The following is a 27,040-nucleotide window of genomic DNA, read 5'->3' as shown; positions in this document are numbered from 1 at the left end:
GATCATAACTGTAAACCCAACAGATTGAACAAGATTAGATAATGAAGGTCCACACAATTGTTTCTATACATTGAAATTTCCTTTACAGAGTAAGAAATGCAGCTTTTACTAAACAGTAGTAATTAGCTTAGGGTTAGAGCATTATAGAAAACTCTCATTTTGAGTTCCAGTTCAAAATATGCATCAGATATGTGTTCATATATTAAACCATGGTTTCTAATTTAAATTTGTTTATGAAATTTTGCAGATAACTAGAGAAGACGTGAATTCTGGTCAAACTACAAGCTTTAAAGTTAATCTGGAGCCTGAAACGTTCAAACCAAATCTTAGTGATCCAAGTCATTTACTGCAGCCTGACCAAATTGAAAAGGTGGGATTTATTCGAAGCGTGCTATCAATAGATCGCCCATATATTGCCAATATGAATTTTACATTATTGAGTGCCTATTCCATTTCTTAAATTAGGGTGGGCTCATAGTAAATGCTTTAAATGTAAACTAAGTGATCAGTAAGGGTCTGTGTATGGTTTATTGCCACTGTATCCATTACTCTATTGTGTATTCAAGTATTCTGCTACATTGATCACACTCTTATCCATTATATGCATTTGATCAGTGTGGGGGGTTATTCAGAGAACTGTGATTTGATTGGTAGAATCATTCGATTTTAAAATGGTTTCTCATATGCTGATGACACTCAGCCTATTGTTTTACATATCAGAACATTTACCTGACTCAACACTGTTTTAAATTGTCTTATTTCTATATTCATCTTGATGAAGAAGAAACGGTTTAAAACTCTGTGCACATAACACCGAAAACCTTATTTTTGGCGAATCTCAATCCATCATGCCTGGTGGTTAGCTGAATTTGGCTCCTTGCCTCTCCCTGTAAAGTCAGCAAGAAATCTGGGAGGGAAATGTGATCAAGACTGCTCTTCCATCTCTCAAGTTTCTGCAGTCTCTTCCAACTTTACTTTCTTTCCCTCAGAAAAGGTTTGAACACTACCCATCTCTATGTGCAAGGATATATTACATATTATCTGAAAGAGACTTCTAGCTGCATATTCCTTACCTTTGATTTCACAGGCCTCAGAATGGATCCAGAAACATTTGCGTGAGCAGTACCCCTGCACGCTGGGATGGTTCCGTTCTGTTCCACGTGGTGTTATCCGTGTCGCTAGTGCCGGATGTGACATTGCGGTCACCTGTATAGACGCCACCCAGGCAAGCGGACGTCAGTTACTTTTCACGTTTCCCACGTCAAAAGCGTAGAGCCATGAAGTGAACTGACTAGTGTGTGTCCAAACCAGGGCCCTGTAAAGGGAGCAACCCTAACCCTGTAAAACGGTGCACAGGGATACGGCTTACGCGAAAGTTTCCAGATTCAGTCTGATGCCTGGGAAATTCAAAGGTAAGCAATCTGCAGCTAGATATTGTCTCTACCAGATAATGCGTTACTGAAGGTAAGTAACTTGTTAATCATTACGGCCAGACTGGACTACTCTTATGACTCTTAACCATTGTATTCACAAATCTTTGTTCAGAATACTCAAGGCGGTGCAAACTGCATCTGCCTACGTTATTATTAATATTCCTCACCACCAGCCCATTTCCTCTGATCTAAGGGAGAGCGAGTTTCAGTAACTCTAAATTCATAAAAGAATCCAATTTAAAACCCTATTGATCAACTATAAGACCACACTCAAATTGGGTGAGAGTAGGTTTTTAGGAAGCAGCACCATGTTATATGCGGTCATAAGTGAAATTATGAGTGACATTTTAATGAGTACAAGGGACACTTTCTCGTGAGCAGAATCAAGCAATGAAGACGAGCGAAACATAAATATCAGAAATGGCACCCATTTGAGCAACAAGAAACTGAAAGGAGATCTTAAAACTGCTGCAAAGCACCAGAAATTGATGGGCAAAACCTTGTGCCATTGTAACCTGATCGTACTGTTAAACGATGTGTAACCATGATATTAAACATGTCAGAAAAGCCCCAACAACATAAACATCTGTCAGTTACACATACGCCACGGCGGTCTATCGGATCCATCCACTGATGTCGGCTTTAGAATAGTGTAACAACTTATCCAATACCTGCAGGCTGCAGCTGTCTGATGTGATCATGCGCTGCCATTAGCATCACTGTCTTATGGCTGGTACTTGGGCCATGGCCCGGCCGCAGCTGAGTCTCGAGACTAGTACTGTGGCGCAGGCAGCAACTGTAGTCTGTAAGGGCTGGCTGCAGCAAGCAGGTTGAGCTCAGGCGAGGCTGCAAACCACCACAGGCCGCAGCATTTTGACTTTGCAGCCTGGCCTGCGGCCTCCACAGGGATCATCGGGCTGTCTTTACTTCTACGAGTTCCCGGGCGGGTTGTCCTCTTATACTGTCCTGCCGGCTGCTCAGCAGTGCAACCCTGGTCTCTGAATGACTTGTCTTCCTCAATCGGCTACAATAATTCGGCAGGGGTCTAAGTAATAACATGCATTTAGTACATTGTTGTATGTACACTTTTCAGTTCAATTTGTTCGTCGTTTGACTCACCATTGAGGTAGACTGCCTTAAACCTCACCCCCAGGCCTTCAGATTTGAAACTGAGTTGTCTGAGGTCTACTTATCTGAAGCTTTATATACAGACTAATATGAATTTCAACTCAAAATCTGCTACAGTTTATACCTGATGAAGGTAAAAAAAATAAGGGGTTTTCCTTCTGTCCTGAGGTTACTGTCCCTTAAGACTGCAACGAGAGAGAGAATGAGCGAGAGAATGAGAATGAGCGAGAGAATGAGAATGAGCGAGAGAATGAGAATGAGCGAGAGATAGAATGAGAGAGAGAATGAGAATGAGCGAGAATGAGAATGAGCGAGAGAGAGAGAATGAGCGAGAGAGAGAGAATGAGCGAGAGAGAGAGAATGAGCGAGAGAGAGAATGAGCGAGAGAGAGAATGAGCGAGAGAGAGAATGAGAATGAGAGAGAGAATGAGAATGAGAGAGAGAATGAGAATATGAGAGAGAATGAGAGTGAGAGAGTATGAGAGTGAGAGAGGAAATATGAATATATGAGAAAGAATGAGTCACACTCCTGAAGTCGCTGGTAAAGGGTTTTGTTCTAGAACTGTAATTCTTGGAGCCAGACAAACATATTTTAAACTCTGTACCCTGTGATGTATGTAAGGTCTTCTCTTAAAATCTTGAGTTAGGCAAAACAGGTTGGGCCCGATTCACAGAACTAACTTAAGACAAAATCCTAAACTTACTACCATTTTGGTATTCACAGAAGGCACTTACTCATTTTGGTATTCACAGAAGGCACTTACTCATTTCGGTATTCACAGAAGTTAGGAGTCCTAACTTTAGGACTCCTAAATGCCTTCTGTGAATACCGAAAGCCTTAAAATTAGGATTGTTCGCAGTTTAGTAGTAGTATAGTTAGGACTCCTAACTTTAGGACTCCTAAATGCCTTCTGTGAATACCGAAAGCCTTAAAATTAGGATTTTTCTCAGTTTAGTAGTAGTATAGTTAGGATTCCTAACTTTAGGACTCCTAAATGCCTTCTGTGAATACCGAAAGTCTTAAAATTAGGATTTTTCTCAATTTAGTAGTCCTAAGTTTAGGACTCCTAAATGCCTTCTGTGAATACCGAAAGCCTTAAAATTAGGATTTTTCTCAGTTTAGTAGTTGTAAAGTTAGGACTCCTAACTTTAGGACTCCTAAACTGAGAAAAATCCTAATTTTAAGGCTTTCGGTATTCATAGAAGGCATTTAGGAGTCCTAAAGTTAGGAGTCCTAACTATACTACTACTAAACTGAGAAAAATCCTAATTTTAAGACTTTTGGTATTCACAGAAGGCATTTAGGAGTCCTAAAGTTAGGACTCCTAACTTCTGTGAATACCGAAATGAGTAAGTGCCTTCTGTGAATACCAAAATGAGTAAGTGCCTTCTGTGAATACCAAAATGGTAGTAAGTTTAGGATTTTGTCTTAAGTTAGTTCTGTGAATCGGGCCCTATGATTTTGATTTCATTCATTTAGGAGAGTGTTTTGCTCTCTTCTGGAGAAGAATTTTTCATGAATGCATCTTCTTCCTTCTTTCCAATCCTTTGTCTGTAGATAAGCCATCTTAATGGAAATTGAAGTGTAACATACCAGTAAAGATGAATGAAGTGTCTCAATGTGACCCGTGCCCTTAAACCCAGCCCCACTCAATTCATCCCATTAATGATAACCTTGTTGGCCTTTCCTCAGTCAGCATCTTGAAAAGAAGCCAAAACCAACTACTGCATCTGTTCTGCCGCTTGTTGTCCAACACTCGCACTCCTTTTCTTTGATCCACCTACTGTTAGCAACCTTGTCACCAAGGGTAATTCTTGTTGATAAAATGTTCTCTACTGAAGATAATAATGTCTTTGGCCAACCAGTCATCTAAATTCCCTTGTCAACAGTATTGCGACTGATAAACTGGGTAAGACCCCGAGCCCCTTCAGCCACTTAGCCTCATGATTCTCCCATCCCAATAAACAATGTTTCAGCAGATACTCATTGAATGAGGAAATGCGTTCTGACTTGGAGAAAGAAGCTGTAAGGGAATTAGAATGTTTTTTATTTGGTGTATTGGCTGCAGCACATATAAAGCAATTTCCCCCATTATGATAGACAATTGTACATGCCTTCAAGCATGAAGGTGTTTTTTGTTCCACAAAATGTATTGCATTTTATTATAAAAAAATCTACTTGTGTTACAGAAACATCAGTCACTGTATTGTGACAGATATCATAGAATATATTCAAGTTAATCTACATTTTGAGTACAGTAAACTGCATTTTGATCTATGCCAAGCATAAACATATGGTGACCATGGGCATTAGGTCAAATGCAATATTCCACCCACTTGAATTCCCAAATATAACCCTTGCATGTCACTAGAAAACCATCAACATGTTGCAGGGGAGGTGAGGTGCCTATGCTGGTCTGGTGCGCTTTGTGTATAAATCCCGGTGATGTCCTTTATTACGGAACCTTCTGTAGTAGGGGATCTCTGTGTATAGTCATAATCTATGAATAATCCCTGCCCATGTGCGGGGACCCCGGAGCAATCAAAAATATCTCTTAAGCTGTCCCGCATTTGCAAACCTGCAAAGACACTTAAGAGACAGACAAAATAATACAGCCTAATCACCACAAGGCTGCACTGGCCAGCACTTCCTCTGAAGTGAACACAAAAGCCAAAATAAAGTTGAAATGTCATTTTTATTCACATTTGACATGTTCCTTTATTATCACACACTCCCTTCACCAAAATCCCTTTAAACAATAGAGAGGAAGGGGTGGACAGACAAGCCCTATAGGCTGTCATTATGTGTCTGCTAAAGGGATACCGTGCCTTTAAGAAACTCTCCAGAGACCCCCGGTATCCCAGGATGCACAGCCAACACAAGTTACTTTCAGTTCTTTTTTCCGGCTCCTGCTAGCAGGACCCTGGAGCTTGAGCTCTACCCTTTTGGGTGGTTTAATTGATTAAAATCGGATTTTTTGGATTAAAAGTGGTTTCATTCGACGTCTAAAGCCTTTGTCTACTACTGCCTGCAATCTGGAGCAGTTTTGGCCCACTCTCAGCATGGCTTTATTCGATAAATGCCCTGAGTGTGGGAGGAAGAAGGCTAAGACGGACCCACATGAGGTGTGTATCCTCTGCTTGTCGCCCTCACATGTCCCAGCTGCCTGTGACATCTGCAGCACCTTTTCTAAAAGGACCCTGAGGGACAGGGAGAAGACTCGCCTTCAGGGACAGGAGATGCAGAGGACCGGTGGGACTTCAGGGCATGGAGGGTCCCATTCCCCCTCCTCCGCCCATGCTTCAGCCCCTGGAGGGACCTCCGGGCAGAGCAAGGAGCAGAGACGGCACCTACCGGCTGGTAGGTCGCGTTCGACGTCGAAGGCGACGACGTCGACGGCGAGAGAGAAGGCACCGGTATGTTCGCCGTCGATCCAGGGCTCTGGGTCGCGGCAGCCTCGGCATTCGACGTCGAGGGAGGGGCCGGCGAGACCCGGGACCGGGTCGCCGTCGCAGGTGTCACGGTCGACGTCCACAACACATCGACGTCGTACCGAGCCCCATGGACTTCACTCGCCGCCGTCTACCCACGGCTCGACGCTGACGGAGTCGACGCCGAGATCCCGGCGCCCGCCGTCGAGGCGGAGGCGGTCGACGCCGAGACACAGGTCGACGTCGAGACACCAACGATCGACGTCGAGATACCAACGATCGACGTCGAGATACCAACGATCGACGTCGAGATACCAACGATCGACGTCGAGATACCAACGATCGACGTCCAGATACCAACGATCGACGTCCAGATACCAACGATCGACGTCAAGATCGCAGCGGTCGACGCCGAGACGCCGGCAGTCGACGTCGAGACGCCAGAAGTCGACGTCGAGGAGGCAGTCGACGTCGAGGCAGACACCTCGGCGACGGCGATCAAGGCGGGGTTCGACGCCGAGGAGGCATGGGTCGACGTCGAGGAGACTTGGTTCGACGTCGAGAGGACGATCGACTGCGGGGCGGCACTCGTTGTCAAGGGCGAAGAGACGCCGGTCGAGGTCGACGTACAGTTCGACGTCCCAGACATCGGGGAATACGTCCTCGGTGATTACGATCTCCAGTCGGGGATCGGGGAGGCGTGGACGTTCGCCTTCGGTGGCTTCCACGCGGGACAGGCCCGCCAAGAAGAGGAGAGTGGCCGCGAGCCCGGACAATGATGATGGGGGCTCTCCGGCTAGAAGTGATGGGGCTTCAGATCATCTGACCCCGCTGCGTACCCAGCGGCCGCCTTTTCCTCCGGTGCCCGACCTTCCACCGGCGCCTCCACCGGTGCCTGCCCTGCCTCCTCCTCCTCCTCCTCCTCTTCCTCCTCCTCCACCTCCTCCGCTGCCTCTGCCCGTGCCTCAGCTGCCTGCTTCGCCACCGCAGCCACCGCCTCCTCCCCCGAGGGTTCCTCACCGGCAGAGATCTCGCTCTCGCCCTCGCAGGCGATCACGGAGTAGGCGCAGATCCTCCACTCGCTCTGGACATGGTCGACGGAGGTATCGGTCTCGTTCCAGAGGGTCGAGGGGCACGTACTCTTCTGGGGCTGGCAAGTATTCGCCCTCGCTGTCGGAGACGCCTCCTACCCGCGTCTCTCCAGTGGATGACATTGCCACGTTCCAGGAGGTGTTGCTGAGAGGGGCTGCGAAGTTGGGGATATCAGTGACTACCCCTATTCCCACTACTTCTGTGATTTTTGAGACTTTGCATAAAGTACATCTGTCGCGCCCCCTCCTCCCGCTGGTCCCAGGGCTGGAGGAACCTGCGATGGAGGTGTTCTTAACGCCGGCCGTGGTGAAGCCGGCGCCCTCGAGACTGTCAAAGAAGTACAGGGCTCCTGACTCGGATCCGGCGTTCCTCAGAGTGGATCCCCCACCGGATTCTGTTATCGTGGCGGCGGCTCGTAAGCAACACTCTACGACGCCTTCCTCCACGGCTCCCCCGGATAAGGAGAGTCGCAAAATGGACTCCTTGGGGAGGAGGATGTGCTCCACGTCGGCTACTACGATGAAGGCCGCTAGCGCCTCCGCTCTGTTGGGGCGCTATGACAGGTCTCTTTGGGACTCCCTGCAACAGTTCGCGGCCTCCCTGCCCAGAGACAAGAGGGAGGATTTTCAAGAGGTGCTGAACGAGGGCATGATGGTCTCTAATCAGATCATCAGTGCGGCGGGGGACGTGTCGCTGCTGGCGGCCCATGGGTACTGCCACGGCATACGCATGAGGAGGCATTCCTGGCTGCGGCTGACTCCGCTCAAGCCGGAAGCGCAGCAGAAGATCGCCAATCTACCATTCTCTGGCACGACGCTATTCAGGTCACATGCGGATGACGAGATGGCCCGCATGAAGGCTGAGGCGGAAACTCTGAAGGCGGTGGGGCTGGAGCGGCCTAAGGAGCAGAGGAGGTCCTTCCGTTCCTCGGGCAGGCGCTACACCAAGCAGAGGGGCCAAGGGCGTCAGTCGGGCCCCCAGCAACAGCCCCAGCAACAGCAGCAGTACCAGAGGCAGCCCTTTCATAAGCGCCAGAGGGGCAGAGGCCAGCATCAGTCCTCGGCGGGGAACAAAGGCCCGGCCGGGTCGAAGCCCTGAAAAGTTACTTCCCCTTCATCCGTTACCCGCTCCGGTGGGGGGGAAGTATTCAACACTACCTGGCAGAGTGGAGGACAATAACACAGGACAAGTGGGTGCTGAATATTGTTTGCAATGGCTACTGTCTTCGTTTCACCAGTTCGCCTCCACAGATTCCACCAGTGCGCTCCTCCAACATGGTGCGGGAGCTCCAGCGGGAGGCAGACGTTCTGTTAAAAAAGAAGGCGATAGAAGCTGTTCCTTTGAAGCAAAAAGGAAAAGGTCTCTACTCCCGGTTCTTTCTCGTAAGAAAAAAAGACAAGAACGAGTTCAGGCCTATTCTGGATCTGCGTCAAGCAAACAGGTGGATCCGCCGAGAAAAGTTCCGTATGTTGTCCCTGCATCAGATTTACCCTCAGTTGCATCGAGGAGACTGGCTGTGCGCCATAGATCTGCAGGACGCTTACTTTCATGTGCCGATCGCACCAAAGCATCGCAAGTTCCTGAGGTTTCTGGTAGGCAACAACCATTACCAGTATTCCGTACTCCCGTTTGGCCTGAAGTCTGCACCACGGACGTTCTCCAAGTGCATGGCAGTGGTCGCGGCACACCTGCGGAAGACCAAGGTGTTTGTGTACCCTTACCTGGACGACTGGTTGATCAAAGCGTCCACTTATCAGGAAGCCCAGTGCCATTTCAACAGGACGGCGGCTTTGCTTCACCGTCTGGGGCTGCACATCAACATGACGAAGTCAGTGCCGATCCCTGTGCAGTGTCTCCAGTACTTGGGGGCTTCAGTCAATACCTTGACCGCAAGCGTGTGTCCTTCGGAGGAGAGACGCTTATCGATCCGTGGGAAGGCTCTGCATCTCATCTCAGCCCGCTCTCCTACGGTGAGGACGGTGTCTTCATTACTGGGGTCGATGGCTTCTTGCATCTTCCTCACCCCCAATGCACGTCTGCATATGAGGCCCCTGCAGGAATGTCTGGAGGATCAATGGGACCAGAGGAGGGGGCGTTGGGAGGACAAGATCCAGTTGTCTCAGCACGCTCGGCAGTCTCTGAAATGGTGGTGTTCCCCAGAGAATGTCTGCAAGGGGACTCCTTTTCACAAGGACATTCCGGCCCAGACCATAGTGACCGATGCGTCTCTCCAGGGCTGGGGAGCGCATTCGGGCCCTCTTCAGATTCAGGGGATATGGTCGCAGATGGAGACGACCTACCATATCAACTTTTTGGAACTCAGAGCAGTACACTTGGCCTTGAAGGCGTTCCATCCCTCCTTCAGGACGTCCTCCCTGCTGGTTCAGACGGACAATACTACGACCATGTATTACCTCAACAAGCAGGGGGGCTCCCGGTCACGCACCCTGTCTCGGGAGGCACAGGCGATCTGGAACTGGCTGGTGGCCAGGAATCTGACGATCACGGCGACCCACCTGCCGGGAGTGCAGAATGCCCAAGCAGACGCGCTCAGCAGACTCGTTCAAGAGAACCACGAGTGGGTACTAAACGACGACGTGCTAAGAGACGTCTTCGCAGAATGGGGCACTCCGGATATAGATCTGTTCGCTACGGCAGAAAACAGCAAATGCCGCGACTTCGCATCCAGGTACTACCAACCAGGGACGCTGGGGAATGCACTATGGATCAGCTGGTCCAACAGCTTTCTCTACGCCTTTCCACCCATTCCCCTGATTCCGGCGGTGCTGATCAAGCTGTCGCAATCCAGAGCCAGAATGATCCTGATTGCTCCGGAGTGGCCGAGACAATGGTGGTTCACCGACCTTCTTCACCGGTCTGTTCTGCCACACCGGCGCCTGCCGTGCCGGCCGGACCTTCTCACGAAGTTCGGAGGGCAGATGGTTCACCCCAATCTCTCGTCCTTGAGTTTGGCAGCATGGCTCCTGAGCTAGTGCAGTATGGACACTTGAACCTGCCTCAGGACTGTATGGAGATCTTGAAAGAGGCTAAGAGACCGTCTACGAGGACTTCCTACGCCTATAAGTGGAAGAGATTCTGCTTATGGTGCAAGGCGAAGGACTTTGACCCTACATCCTGTAAAGAAGACGTTATTTTGCCTTATCTGCTGCAGTTAGCTCAGTCTGGGCTTAATTTTCAATCTATTAAGGTTCATGCGTACCCATCCTAAATTTTTGCCTAAGGTGATATCAGATTTCCATGTGAATCAGATGATAACTTTGCCTACGTTTTTTCAGCATCCTTCCTCTCCGGCGGAGAGGTCTCTGCATTCACTTGATGTGCGTAGGGTGTTGAAATTCTACCTGGATAAGACAAAAGATATCCGCAGGTCGGATCAACTGTTTGTTAATTATGGTTCGGTAAGAACTGGTTTAGCTACCTCAAAGCAGTCCATTTCCAGATGGATTGTTTCCTGTATTCAGCTTTGTTACCAAAAAGCTAATAAAACATTAGGGGGTAAGCCTACGGCACATTCGACTAGAGGCAAGGCGGCTACCACCGCTTTGCTTAGGAATGTTCCCATTGCTGACATTTGTAAGGCTGCCACCTGGAAGTCAGTCCATACGTTTACAAAGCATTACTGCCTGGACTCTGATGCTAGGGCAGATGCGCAGGTTGGACAGGCTTCGCTAAGGAATTTGTTTGCACAGTGATTTGTTGGTGGTTGGTCTTACTCCACCGCTTCTTGTTGGTTGGGATGGGCTTGCCATTCTATTCATAGATTATGACTATACACAGAGATCCCCTACTACAGAAGGAGTAGTTTCTTACCTGTAACTCCAGTTCTGTAGTAGGGGTATCTCTGTTATAGTCATAAGCGACCCTCCCTCCTCCCCGGTGGAGTAACCTGACGGTATCAGGCCTGTTGTTATACACCTTCAAAAAGAACTGAAAGTAACTTGTGTTGGCTGTGCATCCTGGGATACCGGGGGTCTCTGGAGAGTTTCTTAAAGGCACGGTATCCCTTTAGCAGACACATAATGACAGCCTATAGGGCTTGTCTGTCCACCCCTTCCTCTCTATTGTTTAAAGGGATTTTGGTGAAGGGAGTGTGTGATAATAAAGGAACATGTCAAATGTGAATAAAAATGACATTTCAACTTTATTTTGGCTTTTGTGTTCACTTCAGAGGAAGTGCTGGCCAGTGCAGCCTTGTGGTGATTAGGCTGTATTATTTTGTCTGTCTCTTAAGTGTCTTTGCAGGTTTGCAAATGCGGGACAGCTTAAGAGATATTTTTGATTGCTCCGGGGTCCCCGCACATGGGCGGGGATTATTCATAGATTATGACTATAACAGAGATACCCCTACTACAGAACTGGAGTTACAGGTAAGAAACTACTCCTACTCTTGTACAGTCATCGGAGGATATGCATTATATATTAGTGCACATTCACTACCTGGGAGCTCACTACCTCCTCGGAGTCTCAGGTCTCTACCTTGAATCTTTCCTATAACATGTCCCACACCAGCAAAATTGGAGTTTTGTGGAGCCCCTACTCTCCTCTCACCTAAGAGCTACACTTTTGGCGAGGCCCCATGAATTTAGATCTTTCCTCCAATCTTTTAAACTTGTGGTTCTCTGCGACTTGCATCGTTTTTGTAAGAAGACACTTTGCCAATAATAGTGGCAGGTTAGTAAATCATGTTTCCACTATGGTACCCTTGGGGACCCCCAGTAAACAAAATGCTAAGTGCTCTATGCGAGCTTGGCATGTAAGTTTGTTTAGTGTTGTTGTCATCCCTGCCCCGTATTCGCACAAATGTGGGCAGGCCCACAGCATGTGAAGTAGGTCTGCTCCCACCTCCTGACACCGTGAGCACATTGAGGACACTGCTGGGTATACCCGACTAAGTGTATGTGGTGTTAAATGTGCTCAATGTATTATCTCGTATTAAATGGATTTAAATCTCGAATTATAAGGTACTTTCTTTGGGTATTCTAATATTCACTCCTGTTCCTTATCATAGAGTACTCTGCCCAGGTCGATCTCCCACTTCTCTCTCAGTGCAGTAAGTGGAGTCATAGTTTGTATCTGAGTCCCTTATATACCCATCGTACCAGAAGCCGGGCATGACTCATTTAGTACAAAGCTGTCAGTAATTCATGTGTCTCCAGTTCTTGGTCATCTGCCACCCAGTGCGGCTTCACACACCGTAGGAGACTGGCGTGTGTCAAGAATGGAGTATCTGGGAGGTTATGCACATTTTGTGTCGTATGGGTGCCCTCTGTGAACAAATCACTTACTGTTTGAACCCCTTCTCGCTCCCAGAAAGCCAGTCTCCTACTTGTTAATGTGCCTGAGAAGGTGGGAAGGCCCCACAAGGATATATTTTTGGGTTTTATGGTATCCCGACCGAGAGTGTTTGAGCACCACTTTCCAGTATTACATTCCTACTCACAATACTAGTGTATATGTGGAAGGTGTTGAAATGTCAATGACAATGTAGTTAAACATGCTCTAGTTGCATTTCTCTGAAATCCATTTCCGACAGGTTATGGCCAGCATGCCAGTATGACAGCAATTGCAATTGCCCAGCTATACAGTACGCGTTAAAAATAGGCACCCCCAGCCCACCCTTATCTGATGGGAGTTGGAGTTTTACTAAACTAACTCTGTGTCACACCAGCCCCCGTATCAGGTTTGTTGGTAAATCCCTTCAAGGATTACTATTGGCACATTCACAAAGTGATAGAAAAGGTGCAGCAACATTGCCATTTGGCCAACGCTAATTGTCCGGCAACAGACCGGGGCAGCGAGGTCCAAAAGGCTACCTGCGGTTTGAGTGATGTAATTGTGCATGACAGATTGCCCTCCAGTAAATCTGGGCCCTCCCTTTATACTTGTATCCCAAAACAGCGGAAGGTGGTAGGGGCTACCAGAATCTCATCTTCCCCAAGACTTAAGTTATGTGATGTGCTGTGTATGTGCCTGCATTAATGTGGAGGCCGGAAAGGTTTCCAAAAGTTGTTAGCAGTTGTCTGTTTCCCGTTGTTCTTCCCTGAGATAAAGGATCAAATCATCAGCATACAGCGAGAGGACATGAATCACACTACCTACAGAAATCCCTTTGGCTGGCTTATTGCCGAAGTCTTTGTGCCAAGGCTTCAATTGCAAGAATGAAGAGGAGCAGGGAGAGGCGGCAGCCCTGCCTAGTACCTCATAATAGCAGATAAGAGAGAGATGTCTGGCCTGACCTTTGGGGACAGAATAGAGCAATTAGAACCATCTGATGTAGGTCTGGGGGATCAAAAACCGTGCCGGGGTAGCAAATATGAAGACTCCAGCCAGGGATTCAAACGCCTGGCTGATATCCAACGAGAGCAAACTAGCATGATGATGAAGATTCCGGCTAGCATCCATGATCTGGAACAGCTGCCGAACATTTAATGAAGTATTTCGGCGGGGTACAAATCTGCATTGATCGGAATGTATCAAGCATGAGAGTAATGGCAGAAATAGTCAAGTGAAGATCTTGACAATTATCTTATATTTAGTATTCAGGATTAATAGTGGACGATATGAGATCAGTTCTTGAGTGCGCTTCCCGTGTTTCAGTAATGTGACCAGTGCGTAAGGGGGGTGGTGGCCATTATCTAAGGACACATTATACAAGACAAAGACCCCTTTTCCCCCTAAATCATATTCCAAGACTCATAAGGCTATGCCACCACCTTTGGCTTCTGGTCAAGGTCGGCACTGAGACAATATTTCTGACGCCCCGCCTCTCGGCGGGGCACCGAAACAAACGTTCAAGCCTTCCGGTTTGGGATCAAGTCGGCCGAAAGTACCTTCGGATCCGAAATTTTTAGGCTCCAAGTGAAGGACTGGGCTATTCTAAGGCCCAGCGGTGCCAGGGGACAACACCTGAAACCTTCGTGGGTTACCTGTTCCGGCGTACAAAACACAGAGACACGGGACACTTCCTGCGGCGTCAAAGATCAGCATTTATTTACTGCAGGGATACAGAAATCGCAAGAAGTACACAACGTGTAGGTTCTGAGAGACTGCTTCAAATTGCTAAAGTGGATCGCTCCTTTTATACACATTTTCGTCATTGCACAACATGGGGAACAAAAGGTTACAACTCAGTTCCCACAGTAAACTTCAAAAGGGTCGCATTCATGTTTTCAGAAGCCCGGAACATAATTACAACAGCATTGCCGGTTCCCAACTGTAAAAGCACATTATCCCCACATTAAGCACATTCCATTCTGACTGTAAACGAATTAGGAGAAGGGACAGAAACAGATGCAAAGGAAAAACAAGGATGCACAACAGATTGGAAAAGAGTGTAGAGAGCAATATCGGAAACTTGATTGCAGGATCAAAGGACTCGTGCCTAATGCATGCACGACTGAAACAATAGACTAGCACGGCAAGATGAGCCTCGAGCGGAGCCATCTGCCCTTGCAGTGTCATCCCCCTCATCATAAAGACACCTTCAAAGGAACATGTGTCCTCCGCGAAAGCTTGGGAATCCCAGGGTCATGAAGCGGACAGTGTCCGTTCGCTGACTACTTGAGGGCAAGAGACAAAATGGATGCCGTATCTAAAATGGAACCCGAGGGTTCAGATAGACATACCCAGGAATGAGACGAACCGTACATAGTAGCGCAGCGAAAACGCGTACACCCACTAAACTCGTCATTTGCAGTTCGTAGATACCAAACTCGTCCATATTCGAACAACCCAAAAAATGTCATTACGATTCTCACGGAACCTCAGACGCTCCTTTTGCCCTCATGTAGGCAAGCACTAGTCGAGATCAGAATCGATTTCGATATTCATCAAATCGTTCAGTTGTTGCTGGAACATCATTCTATCCATCAATGTCTCCTTGGTAACAGATGGCCGTCTTATACACGTTGTAGCACAGAGACCACATAAGGCAGGACCACACTGCACACAAAGACAACACGTGAACAGAAACGTTACAACAACCCCTACGATCATCAGAATCTTCCAACCCCAAGTTGAAATCAGGCCCCAAAACCATCCTAGAAGTGTCCAATTACCTTCGTCCACGTGTATGGACTCGGAGATCTTATGTAACTTCGAGATGGCTTGGTAAACAGTTGGAGCGTTGTCAGGGATGAAAATGCAACAGCTCGAATGAATCACTTTGCACACACCACCTCTATCTGCAAGAACAACATCTAGAACCATACGGTTCTGCAACGTCATGAGTCTATCCGCCTGAAGTTCTGCTGTTAAATTACCAAGAGCACTCGCAGTTATGTTAGCCGTCAATTCTACCACACGGGTCAACTGTCTCAGGTTCCTACTATTAACCATAGGTCCCCAAAACGGCAAGAAACCCTTAAAGAAATCTCCTGCTTCTTGACCGGCAGTGTCCTCTTCGCTAATAACGCCTCTCACAACTCTAGTCTTGTGATAGACTGAGACAACCGTAAAAGTCGGTGGCAAAAGATTCGCAATATAACAGGTACCCGAGAAGTCACGGGGCAACCATGTATATGCACGTTCATAACATACGAAATAGGCACCCTTGGCAGTCAAGAAAACAGGGGAAGAGAGCATCGGTAGAACATACGTATCAGTACAAGCACTCTTCCCAAGTTGGGCTCTCGGATTTCGACCAAGACTTTTCAAGCAGAAATTACCGAGGTGAGGTACGATCCATATTGGAGACGAGCTCTTAAGCTGTCTATCACCCACTGACATACTATACTCAGCCTCACTCAGATCTTTATATGCTTGCACCTCTTCATCTGGAATAAGCGATGCATCAAAAATATCTCTATCTAAATCAGCAATCGCTATCGCCAAAGGCTTGTGGTACGGACCAGGACCGAAGTTTGCAGAACGTGGCTCTCGACTGGGGTAGGAATCTAGTGCACTACGGAACATAGTTTGGAATGCTCGAGCTGAGCCCTGGGAACTGTAAGGAAGAACCAAATACGGAATACCCCTATCCATGGTATGTGGCATTAACCCACACACCCAACAGTTGGTAGTATTCATCACCAACTGATGCTGATGTAGGAGTTGAACGAAAGAGTTATTCATGAATTCCGCACGTCTAACCTGTTCATGTTGGGGCAGAGGATGAAAGGAATGTGGAGAAACAGTGGTAATAGAACTTAGTTTAGGGGAAAAAGTAGGTGAAATGGAAGGCAATAACGACTGTATTCCGAAATACACTCCGCCCACCAATAGCATAGAAACAGTCAGAAACAGCAGGAATACCTGAAACAAAAAACATTTTGTTTGTACAATCTTATGCAATTTTGATCTTTGCGCCGACATCCTTTCTACTTCCAACAGCTCAGAGAATGCCATCCTCTAAAAACCGTCCGTGACGTCCTTGACGCACTTGGTTCTGAGTAGCGATTATCAATTCCCAGGAGTTCCCAGGAACCGACAAAAAGTAACCAACCTAGTGTCAGGAACCTGCTAAACAGAAGGAAGCACCCGCAAGGCCCTACGGTTAACCCGGATGATAGGTTTTCTTAAACAAACACCCAACTTAATAAAAAAATCTCTTAGCTGTAAAAAGCACACGTAGAAAGGAACTCGAAAATCAGTAAAGGATGCAATTGTTCTTAATGTTCGTGGCAACAGTAAAGGAAAATATAGGAACAATTTTATTAGTCTTTGTCATGTGAACAAAGAAAATATCGACTTCTTCCAGGTCGAGTCTGCTCTTCAAATAATCGTTCAGCTGGTGAAACAGTGTTCAGTCGATCAGATGACAATTCAGACCTTGAGTTCTCCAGAACTGACGACTCAACAGATGTGTCTGGCTGCAATGAATTGTCTCCTACAGGTTGAGCATCACTAAACGGCACAAAGCATAGAGGGGTCTCGGTTTCTGTTGCCGCTATACCAGATCTCACCCAATTGTCTGCTGGTGAGGGGATCGGAACCTTTTTGGTATGGGTGGCATGCACCCAGTTCTTTCTGCCTTCCAACCGAACTGCAGTCCTTGTAGCCAGCAATACTTGGAAGGGACCCACAAATCTCGGCTCCAAGTTGCGTTTTCTGCCAAAATTGCGGGTAACAACCCAGTCACCCGGTTAGAGCCGATGTCCAGGACCCTCTGTCTGTGCCGGTAAAGCTTCAAAGACCTGTTGATGAATTAACCTCAGTTTAGCAGTCAGATCATGAAGATAATCAATTAACATTGGATACTCAAGACTATCAAAGGCCTTAGGCCTCGGGACTCCCCAAATGTTTGCAGGGCGGCCGAACACAATCTCATATGGGCTGAGCCCTACTCGAGAGTGCACAGTCGCTCTGGTTGATAAGAGAGCCAGAGGCAAGGCATCAGGCCATGACAAACCAGTCGTAGCTTGTATCTTCGCAAGTTTCAGCTTCAGAGTACCATTGTACCCTTCAACCAAACCCGCTGCCTAGGGATGATTGGCGCTATGGAATTTCTGTCGAATTCCAAGGCCCTTACACACACTCTGCATCACGCTTCCCACAAACTCGCTTCCGTTATCTGACCACACAATCCGTGGCATTCCATACCGAGGAAAGTATTCCTTCAGTAGGACTTTCGCTGTGGACAGAGCAGTATTATCCTTAAGAGGATAGGCCTCGATCCATCTGGAGAACGCACAAACCACAACTAAAACGTACTTCAAATTATTGCATCTCTCCATATGGATGAAGTCCAGTTGGATAACCTCAAAGGGACAGGCAGGAGGAGCAAAATGGCCGGGTGGAGTGGGGGTGCCCTTGCCAGGATTATGCATCAAACACACCATACAATTCTTAACCACTCTCTCAGCACATTTAGCAATACCATCATTCTTCCATACAGGGGACAACAACTTACATATACCTTTCACGCTAATGTGTGACAAACCGTGAGCCATAGTCACAACGGCTAGCACATATGCATCCGGTAACATCCACCTCTGACATTCCGACAAGTCAACCCAACATCCATGCGTGTCTAACTTTCCCGTGCTTTCTTTCCACTTGGTCTTTTCAGTTTCAGTGGCCTCATTCTGAAGTGCTTTCACGCTCTCAACAGTGTCTTCACACATACCAGTCTCCGTCGGCCACCTCACTGAACTCGTAACATACATTCGGGTTGCAAGATTCTTAGCCGTTTCCTTAGCAATCTCATCCGCAAATGCATTACCACGACCAACATCATCAGTAACCTTTTGATGCGGACTACATTTAATGATTGCCACCTGTTTAGGCAATGTAAGTGCATCCAAAAGATCGTTCACAAGCTGTCCGTGTTGGATCTTCGTACCATGCGATGTCATAAATCCTCTTTCTCTCCACAATCGACCAAAACTATGTGCAACACCAAACGCATACTGACTATCGGTAAACACATTCACTCGCTTTCCCTTAGACAAAACACACGCTCTTGTCAACGCAATCAACTCTGCCGCTTGCTCTGAATTCTGACTCATTCTCGCAGTTTCCACAACCGTACTCAACGTCACTACAGCATACGCAGTCGTCACATCACCATTCGGCAACTTAAAACATGAACCATCAACATACAAAGTGCCATCGGGGTCTATCAATGGAGTGTTTTTCAGATCCACACGACCCTTCGTTTCTTCCTCAGTTCGTAAATAGCAATCATGTGGTGGTACATCATTTGATTCCATATTAGTCGGCAACAATGTCGCCGGATTCAGCACATTACAACGCTTGATCTGTATATGACTTGCCAAAAGTGTCAACTCATAGCGGGACAACCTTGCACTCGTCAGATGTTGAGTTTTTGTACAATTCAGGAGAGTGTCAACTGCATGCGGAACCATCACTGTGAGCATATTATCTATGACCAGACCTGCGGATTGTCGAATAGACACCGCAGCTGCCGCTGTCGCTCTCAAGCAACTTGGCAACGCTCTAGCTACCGGGTCTAAGGTCGAGGAAAAATATGCACATGGACGCTGCTTACCACCAAACAGTTGCGTCAAAACACTCAACGTACAACCTTCTCTCTCGTGAACGTATAGTGTAAATGGCTTACTGTAATCAGGAGTACCTAACACAGGAGCCGAACACAGCGCATCACGCAGTTCAGAAAAACTTTTCTGACATTCTTCCGTCCATGGCAAAGGAGTCGAAGCATCCTTGCACGTGAGAGCTGTCAATGGTTTCGCTAACAGTGAAAAGTTCGGAATCCACTGTCTGCAGTATGACGTGATACCCAGAAAGGCACGCACATCTCTCTGAGTTGTTGGCACAGTCATTCGAGCGATCGCTGCAATTCTTTCTGGGGTCAACCTTCTTCCCTCCTTTGACAATAAGTGACCGAGATAGGTTACTTCTTGACAACAATATTGTAATTTAGAAGGTGACACTTTGTGATGTAAGTCACATAGATGCTGTAACAGTGATACTGTAGCAGTTCTGCAAATCTGTTCAGTGTCAGCAGCTACCAACAGATCATCAACGTACTGAATCAAGGCCGCACCAGCCGGTAACACAAACGCATCAAGTTGACTCTTAAGAGCTTGGCTGTAGATCGATGGACTCTCACAGTAGCCCTGAGGTGCGCGTTTAAACCTAAAGCTGCGACCACCTAATGAGAAACCGAATAGATCTCTGCTTTCCTCAGCAATCGGAATGCTAAAGAAAGCATTCTTCAGATCGATTACCGAAAACCATGATGCAGAAGCTGGAATCAGAGTCAGCAAAGCTGTAATATCAGGCACCACGGGAAACTGTGGAATAACAATTTTATTTACCTCCCTTAAATCAATAACAAAACGATACACAGGAGGCTTGGATGGATCAGTTCGTTTCAAAATAGGTAACACAGGACTATTACACACGTTACCCCGAGTTTCCTCAATGACATCTTTATTGATCAAATCGTAAATGATCGCTAATAGTGCTCGTTCTCCATCAAGAGAGATACGATACTGGGGAATGCGTGGCAGTCGCACGTTGGATTTCAATTGAACAACATAAGGTGGTATATCCAGCAGGCCCACATCATTGGGACCTGTCGCCCACAAAGACTCAGGAAGAGAACTCAATTCCGGTGGGAGCGTATCAGTCGACAAATACATAGGAGAGATCACTCTCTGACCTAACGTAAGCTCCACTCCCGCAGGAGAACAGTACAAAGTCGCATATAACCGCTTCAACAAATCCAGGCCCAAAAGATTCTCACCACAACCAGTAGTCAAAATCAAAGGAGCTTCTAACTCACGAGACCCAATTGTAAGGGGCAAAGGGCTAGAAACTGGATTGCTAACAGGGGCGCCAGAGAATCCAACGGAAACATTCGTTAAGCCAGACAAAGGCGCGCCAGGGAGTTTCGAATGCATGATGGAACTTTTCGCTGCACCAGTGTCCAACAGAAAAGGCTCAACTACGCCCAATGTGGCAACTGCGACATAAGGCCCTCTCTGATCAACCGGAACTGATACTACTCCCTTTCTTTGTCTATGGCTGTCCTAGTAATTACCGTCAGCCTCAACATCATGCTCAACATAATAGTCGTCCACATGATACTGTGCAGATCTACCAGACGATGAATCGCGCCGATCAAAGCAATTTTGCGAATCTGATGAAGTGGCAAAACGCTCATTCTGATTCTGAGTAACACCGCGACCTCTACCACGTGACGCCTGTTGAGGACCACTACGACCTCCTCGAGCCGAAACACCATTGTTTCGGTCACGCAAAACTGGACAATTAAACTTCAGATGGCCCTCACCCCTACAATATGCGCATTGATTATACCCCAGCATAGATCGAGGTGTAGAGGAGTCAGTACGCGACTGCGATCTAGAAAACTGTGAGTGTAATCGATTTTGCTGTTGCGAGTCATTTTGATTCGAGCGCGGAGGATACGCTTGCTGCAATAAGACCTTAGTTTTAAGATCCTTCGTTTTCTTATCTGCTCGTTCGCTTTCTTCTTTCTCTCTATTTTCGTAGTATTGGGCCGTGGCTAATATCTGAGCAGTGGTAGAAACGGCCCACGAATTTTCAGAATTCTTCAATTTGTTGCTTAGTTCAGGCAACAAATTCGATACAAATTTATCAACAAACAATCGCTGACCTCCCTCAGAGCTCATATCCTGACCACTGTGATCGATGAATGCCTCCTCAAATCTCGTAAAGAAATCGGAGACACTCTCGCCCTTGAACTAGCGATCGTGCAGTTCCCCTTGATGCTGGCGGACTTTGGATTCTCAGGCCGCCTCGCTGGGTAGTTGGTCGTTCCCTTAATTCCCTCAACAAGCTGCAGCGAACAATTGTTTTCAGCTGAACCTCCATGGTATTGTCCTGGTCGGCTGATCCGCGCAACCACTTCCTTATCTGGAACCTTGTGCAATTACTCAAGGAGTGATTCGTCTCCGAAATGGGAATTGTAAATTCAGGCTTTTATTCTCTCTAGTCCTGATGATGATCTATGTATTGGTTGAATAGATCGAAACGTCGTCGACCCCATGTACAAACATGCATTTTAAACGCATTTGTTAAAAATTGTGCATGACATTGTACCTTTAAGAAAGCTTGCCCTTGTATTTCGTACTGGCTATAAGCTTCATTCTTCAGCCTGATGTATGTTTCTTGTGTTTGACTGTCTGTACTTTTTGTTCAGTGGGTAAGGACACAGGACTGTGTCCCACGCTACATTCTATTGTATGTCAGAAATTAATTCTATTGATCATTAAAACTTCAATGTCCGGCTGGGCATTGTACAAGTGATGTAGAGCCGATTCTGGTCTATATTTATCGCATGCTGCACTGTTTTTGAAGGACCTCTTGTTTTTCAAATTAATCCACAACTCTCTCCATCATCTTCTCCACAGTTCATTGAAGATCCATTTCACATAACACCTCGTGGGTCTCCACACAGAGACCCAGATGTGGATCATGGTGATGATGATACTAATTTGCCTGCAGACACATAAAATGATTACACCATTGGCTCTCCAGTAGACAATGAGCCAGACCTTTATCCGGCAAAACAATCCCCACCAGATGATATGACTCATCAACAGCTCATCGCCAGAGCAGCAGATTATCATGGAGTACCATTACATAAAGAGATATTAATAGAGGACTTTTTATTTGATCCATCAATCAATCATGTGTTTGTCAAGCGCGATTACTCACCCGTAAGGGTCTCCAGGCGCTTGGGAGGAGGGGAGGTGCAGGTTCCAGTCCATCAAGGAGGTCTATCGAAGAGCCATGTTTTGAGGTTTCTCGTGAAGATGGTGAGTGATCTTGTCTGTCTGAGGTGGAGCGGTAGGGCGTTCCAGGCTCTGGCTGCGAGAAAGGAGCGGCCTCATGATCTGGTCTTCTTGGCACATCGCAAACACAAAGGGCCTACTAGCTAGGTACAAATGGGCACACTGGGATGAGATGGAGCAACTGCTCCAATATCTCCCAGACGAACACAAGCATAAGGCACAACAGTTATTTGAAGAGGGGAAACTCAACTCTAACTCCTCAATAAGATGTGCTTTAGACGCAGCCGACACTGCAGCTAGACTAGAAATCAATACCAGCATTCTCCTTAGAAAGCATGCATGGCTTAGGATCGCGGGTTTAAGCCTGAGCTTAAACAGTCCATTTTGAACACCCCCTTTGATAAAGAAGACTTGTTTGGTCCTGTAGTCGGCCAATCCTTAGAAAAAATTAAAGAGGACACTGAAGTTGCAAAATCTATGGGAGCTCTCCTGTCCCCATCCAATAGAGGCCCCTTTCTACTCTCATTTTACAGAGCAGGGTCCAAAACAACATCTTCAGAGCCAAATGTTCCTCTTTTTTTAATGTTTTTTTGCTGAGTTTTATATAGCACTAACTTGACCCGAATCTGGTATCAGAGCGCTTTACATAGCACCAGTTACATTACATGAGGACACACATTCATTTTTTGTTAGTCACGGGGAGATTAAGTGATTTGCCCAGAATCACAGGATGTTCAGCGTCATTACCGAGACTCAAACCCAGTTCCCCAGGTCCGAGGTCGAGCGCCCTAGCCGTTAGGCCAACTCCTCTAACAAAGGTAACAATCAATCCTTTCCCTCTAGAGGTTTCTACAGAGGAGGATATAGTGGAAACCATTTCAAAGGCAGGAGTAAAGGCACCACACCTCAAAACACCCCTTTCCCTAGTAAACAGTGACTTGCCCACACTTTCCCCCAGATCACTCAACACCTGTCGGGGGGAGACTTCAACAATTTTTACCCATTTGGCAATCTATAACAGCCGACAAATGAGTGCTAGACCTAATCCAACAGCTTCAAGCAGACTCCTCTCTCACGGGTTGGGGTGCACATTTCCATCATTACACAATCCAAGGTCTCTAGGACGACAAATGCAAACGTCTCCACATCAACCATCTAGAACTTCTAGCACTGAGAGCTTTTCAGTCTCATATCACAAGCAAAGTTGTCCTTGTCTGCACAGACAACATGACAGCAATGTACTGTGTACAAAAACAAGGGGGGTGGGACACACACTCTCCAACTGTCACGCCTGTCTCAGACGATTAGGAAATGGGCAATCCATCACAAGATTCATCTTCTAGCAGAACACTTTCCGGGAGTGAACGATCAAATTGCTGACCTCCTCAGCAGAAGGAGGCAGCAAATACACGAGGGGTATCCACAAATAGATCTGTTCTTCACAGTAGACCATGCACAATGCCCAAATTTCGCCTCCAGTTTCCCCCACACACTCTCCAAAGGCAATACCCTATGGATGAATTGGTCTGGAGTATTTGCCCACTCTTTTCTGCCTCTCCCACTCCTTCTGTTTCTAGTTCGAAAACTCAGGCAAACATCACTCATACTGATTTTGGTAGCTCCCACATGGGCCCATCAACTGTGGTACACCACCCTGTTAAAGCTCTCAGTAGTTCCACATCAAAAGCTACATCTCCCTTCCAGTCTCCTCACTCAGAACCATGGAGAAATCAATCATCCAAATCCCAAGGAGCTCAACTTAGCGATTTGACTTCTGAAGTCATAGAGTGTGGATATTTAAATTTACCACCAGACTGTATGACTATTCTGAAAGAAGCAGGAAAACCTACTACTAGAGCTTGATATGATGCAAAAGGGAAACAATTTGTTGTTTACTGCAATAACAAAAAAATTCTACCTCCTAGATCAGGGGCCGCCAGCGCCCCGGCAAGCCTTTCTTGGCGGCCCGCAGACCTTGCAGACATCGTACCGGTGTTTTTTTTTTTTTTAACAGTGTCAGCAAACACAGACTCTGCTCTGTGGGGGCCCGGGGATTCAAGCGATAGTCCGAGTGGAGCTGCTGGGGCGCTAAGAGGTGAAATACAATAAAGCCTCGTTATCATGCAAATGGTCTCTTAAAGACCTGTGAAGTACTCGGGTGGGGCTGTGTGTGCGCCCTGGAAGGGAAGCTGCCTCAGCTGCCACACAAGTGGAGGGGGGGGCAGCGGGGGGGGGGAGAGGTGACAAAGAATGACAAGAGAACAGCAGGGTGTGAGAGTCGGGTAGTGTGACAGAGGGCAGTAGCGAGAGACAGAAAGAGACAGATAGAAATAGAGACTAACAGGGACAGACAGACAGAGACAGATAGGCAGAGACAGGGACAGACAGATAGAGGCAGAGAGAGAGGCAAAGAGACAGACGGAGAGGAAGGGCGACAGAGAGAGGGAGATGGGGAGAGAGAGGGAGACAGAGGGAGACAGAGGGAGAGAGACGGGGAGGGAGGGAGACGGGGAGAGGGGGGAGAGAGGGAGACTGAGAGGGAGGGAGACTGGGAGAGGGAGGGAGAGAGGGGAAGAGGGGGAAGGAGGGAGGGAGACAGGGAGGGAGACTGAGAGGGAGGGAGACTGAGAGAGAGAGGGGCAGAGAGGGAGAGAGAGAGAGGGAGGGAGGGAGACAGAGTGGGAGACAGAGAGGGGGAGACAGAGGGAGGGAGACGGAGGGAGACGGAGAGGGAGGGAGGGAGAGAGACAGAGAGGGAGAGAGACAGGGAGAGAGAGGGAGGGAGGGAGAGAGACAGGGAGGGAGAGAGACAGGGAGGGAGAGAGACAGGGAGGGAGAGAGACAGGGAGGGAGGGAGACGGAGGAGGGAGGGAGACGGAGGAGGGAGGGAGACGGAGGAGGGAGGGAGACGGAGGAGGGAGGGAGACGGAGGAGGGAGGGAGACGGAGGAGGGAGGGAGACGGAGGAGGGAGGGAGACGGAGGAGGGAGGGAGACGGAGGAGGGAGGGAGATGGAGGAGGGAGGGAGGGAGACGAGGAGGGATGGAGATGGAGGAGGGAGGGAGACGAGGAGGGATGGAGGGAGATAGAGAGAGGGAGAGGGAGAGAGAGAGATATGTGCATGCCGGGTCCGGTGGCTCAGTGGACGAAGGCGTCCGCTGCAGAGACCTGTGTTCCACCGCATGGTCACAGTTTTTTTTTGTTGCTCTAGCCCCGCCCCCTCCCCCAATGACCCCGCCCCCAAGGTGCAGCCCTCGGCCACAACCCACACTGTAAATTTGGCCCCCAAGGGAAAGTTTGTGAGTACCCCTGTCCTAGATGATTCTGTTCAGAACATTCTCTCTTGCCTTCTAAACCTACAGCAACGTGGGCTAGCTTACACATCTATACAGTTGCACCTTGCAGCAGTAGCTGCGTATTTGCAAAACAGACAGCATTTGTCTTTGTTCAAAGTTCCTGTTATCAAAGCCTTTATGGAAGGCTTAAAGAGTCATACCACCAAGAATTTGGGGAGAGGATGTAGCTAGAGCGGTCGACCTCGAAGCTGGCGAACCGGCTTTGAGTCTCGGCAACTACGCTCAATATCCTGTGATTCTGGGCAAATCACTTTATCTCCCCGTGCCTAACAAAAAAAATGAATGTGTCCATCTGTAACGAAACTGCTACTCATGTAAAGCGCTCTGATACCCGATGTCTCTGGTCTAGTTCCGACAATAAAAAACTCTTTAAAAAAAGAAAAAAAATCCACAGGCACCAGTGTGGAATCTCAATATTGTACTCGCAAGACTTATGGGTCCACCCTTTCAACCACAACACAAGTGTCCTTTGCAGTTTCTCTCATGTTAAGTTGCATTTCTAATTGCAATTACTTCATTAAGAAGGGTTGGTGAGCTACAGGCATTAACCTTAGAAGAACTCTTCTTTCAGCTCCATAAAGATAGGGAAGATTTTCATAAAACAAAGCAACTGTTTGTTTGATTTACACCACCTCACAAAGGCAATCCTATTTCTAAATCTGGCATTTCAAGATGGATTGTTAAGTGCATTCAAACTTGCTACGCAAAGCTAAAAGAACTTTATCTATCCCCCTAGAGCGCATTCCACTCGCAAAATAGCGGCATCTACGGCCTTTTTAGGTAACATTCCTATAGCTGACATTTGTAAAGCGGCAACATGGTCTACACCGCACACATTTACCAAACACTATTGTGTGGATGTACTAGCATGCCAACAAGCCAATGTAGGGCAAGCAGTGCTAATAACACTTTTCCAGACAACTGCAACATCTATTGGTTAGCCACTACTTTGGGAGAGTACTGCTATATAGTGTATGTAAAGCATGTGTATCTACAGCACACATGCCTCAAACGGATTATGTTACTTACCCAGTAAGCATCTGTTCTTGGCATGTAAAAATGTAGATTCACATGCTCCCACCCATCTCCCGAGGCACCTGTAGTTGTTGCAGATCTCTTAATTTACATTAACTACGCATGGACATCTCTTACTACATTCCCTCACTCCATTCCCACCCTCTTCCGGGAAAACAAACTAACAATGGAGTCGATGCCCATGCACACTATCACCGAAAGGAGGAGTCGCCTACCTCGTGACTGGAAAAGACTTCTTCGAAGACCAACAACTTGCAAACATCCGGACCAAACACTAGAAGGCAGGAGTATGCAAAGCAAGTGAATCTACAGCACTACATGCCAAGAACAGATGC

General features: G+C 47.4%; 1 protein-coding gene across 9 annotated transcripts in view; it reads left to right on the top strand.

Moving 5' to 3' along the window:
• The window catches only part of OXR1 (oxidation resistance 1), a 1,797,650-nt gene that overhangs the window by 1,648,912 nt on the left and 121,698 nt on the right, over nt 1-27,040 (top strand). For all 9 annotated transcript variants that reach the window (XM_085605104.1, XM_085605101.1, XM_085605099.1 and 6 more), the window contains one exon: nt 248-370. In XM_085605104.1, coding sequence (XP_085461230.1) covers nt 248-370 — 123 coding nt within the window. The remainder of the gene's footprint in view (nt 1-247; nt 371-27,040) is intronic.

This window comes from Triturus cristatus, chromosome 5_1, assembly GCF_964204655.1.
Source record: "Triturus cristatus chromosome 5_1, aTriCri1.1, whole genome shotgun sequence".
Taxonomy (NCBI): Eukaryota; Metazoa; Chordata; class Amphibia; order Caudata; family Salamandridae; genus Triturus; species Triturus cristatus.
This window is presented reverse-complemented; position numbering and strand designations above follow the sequence as displayed.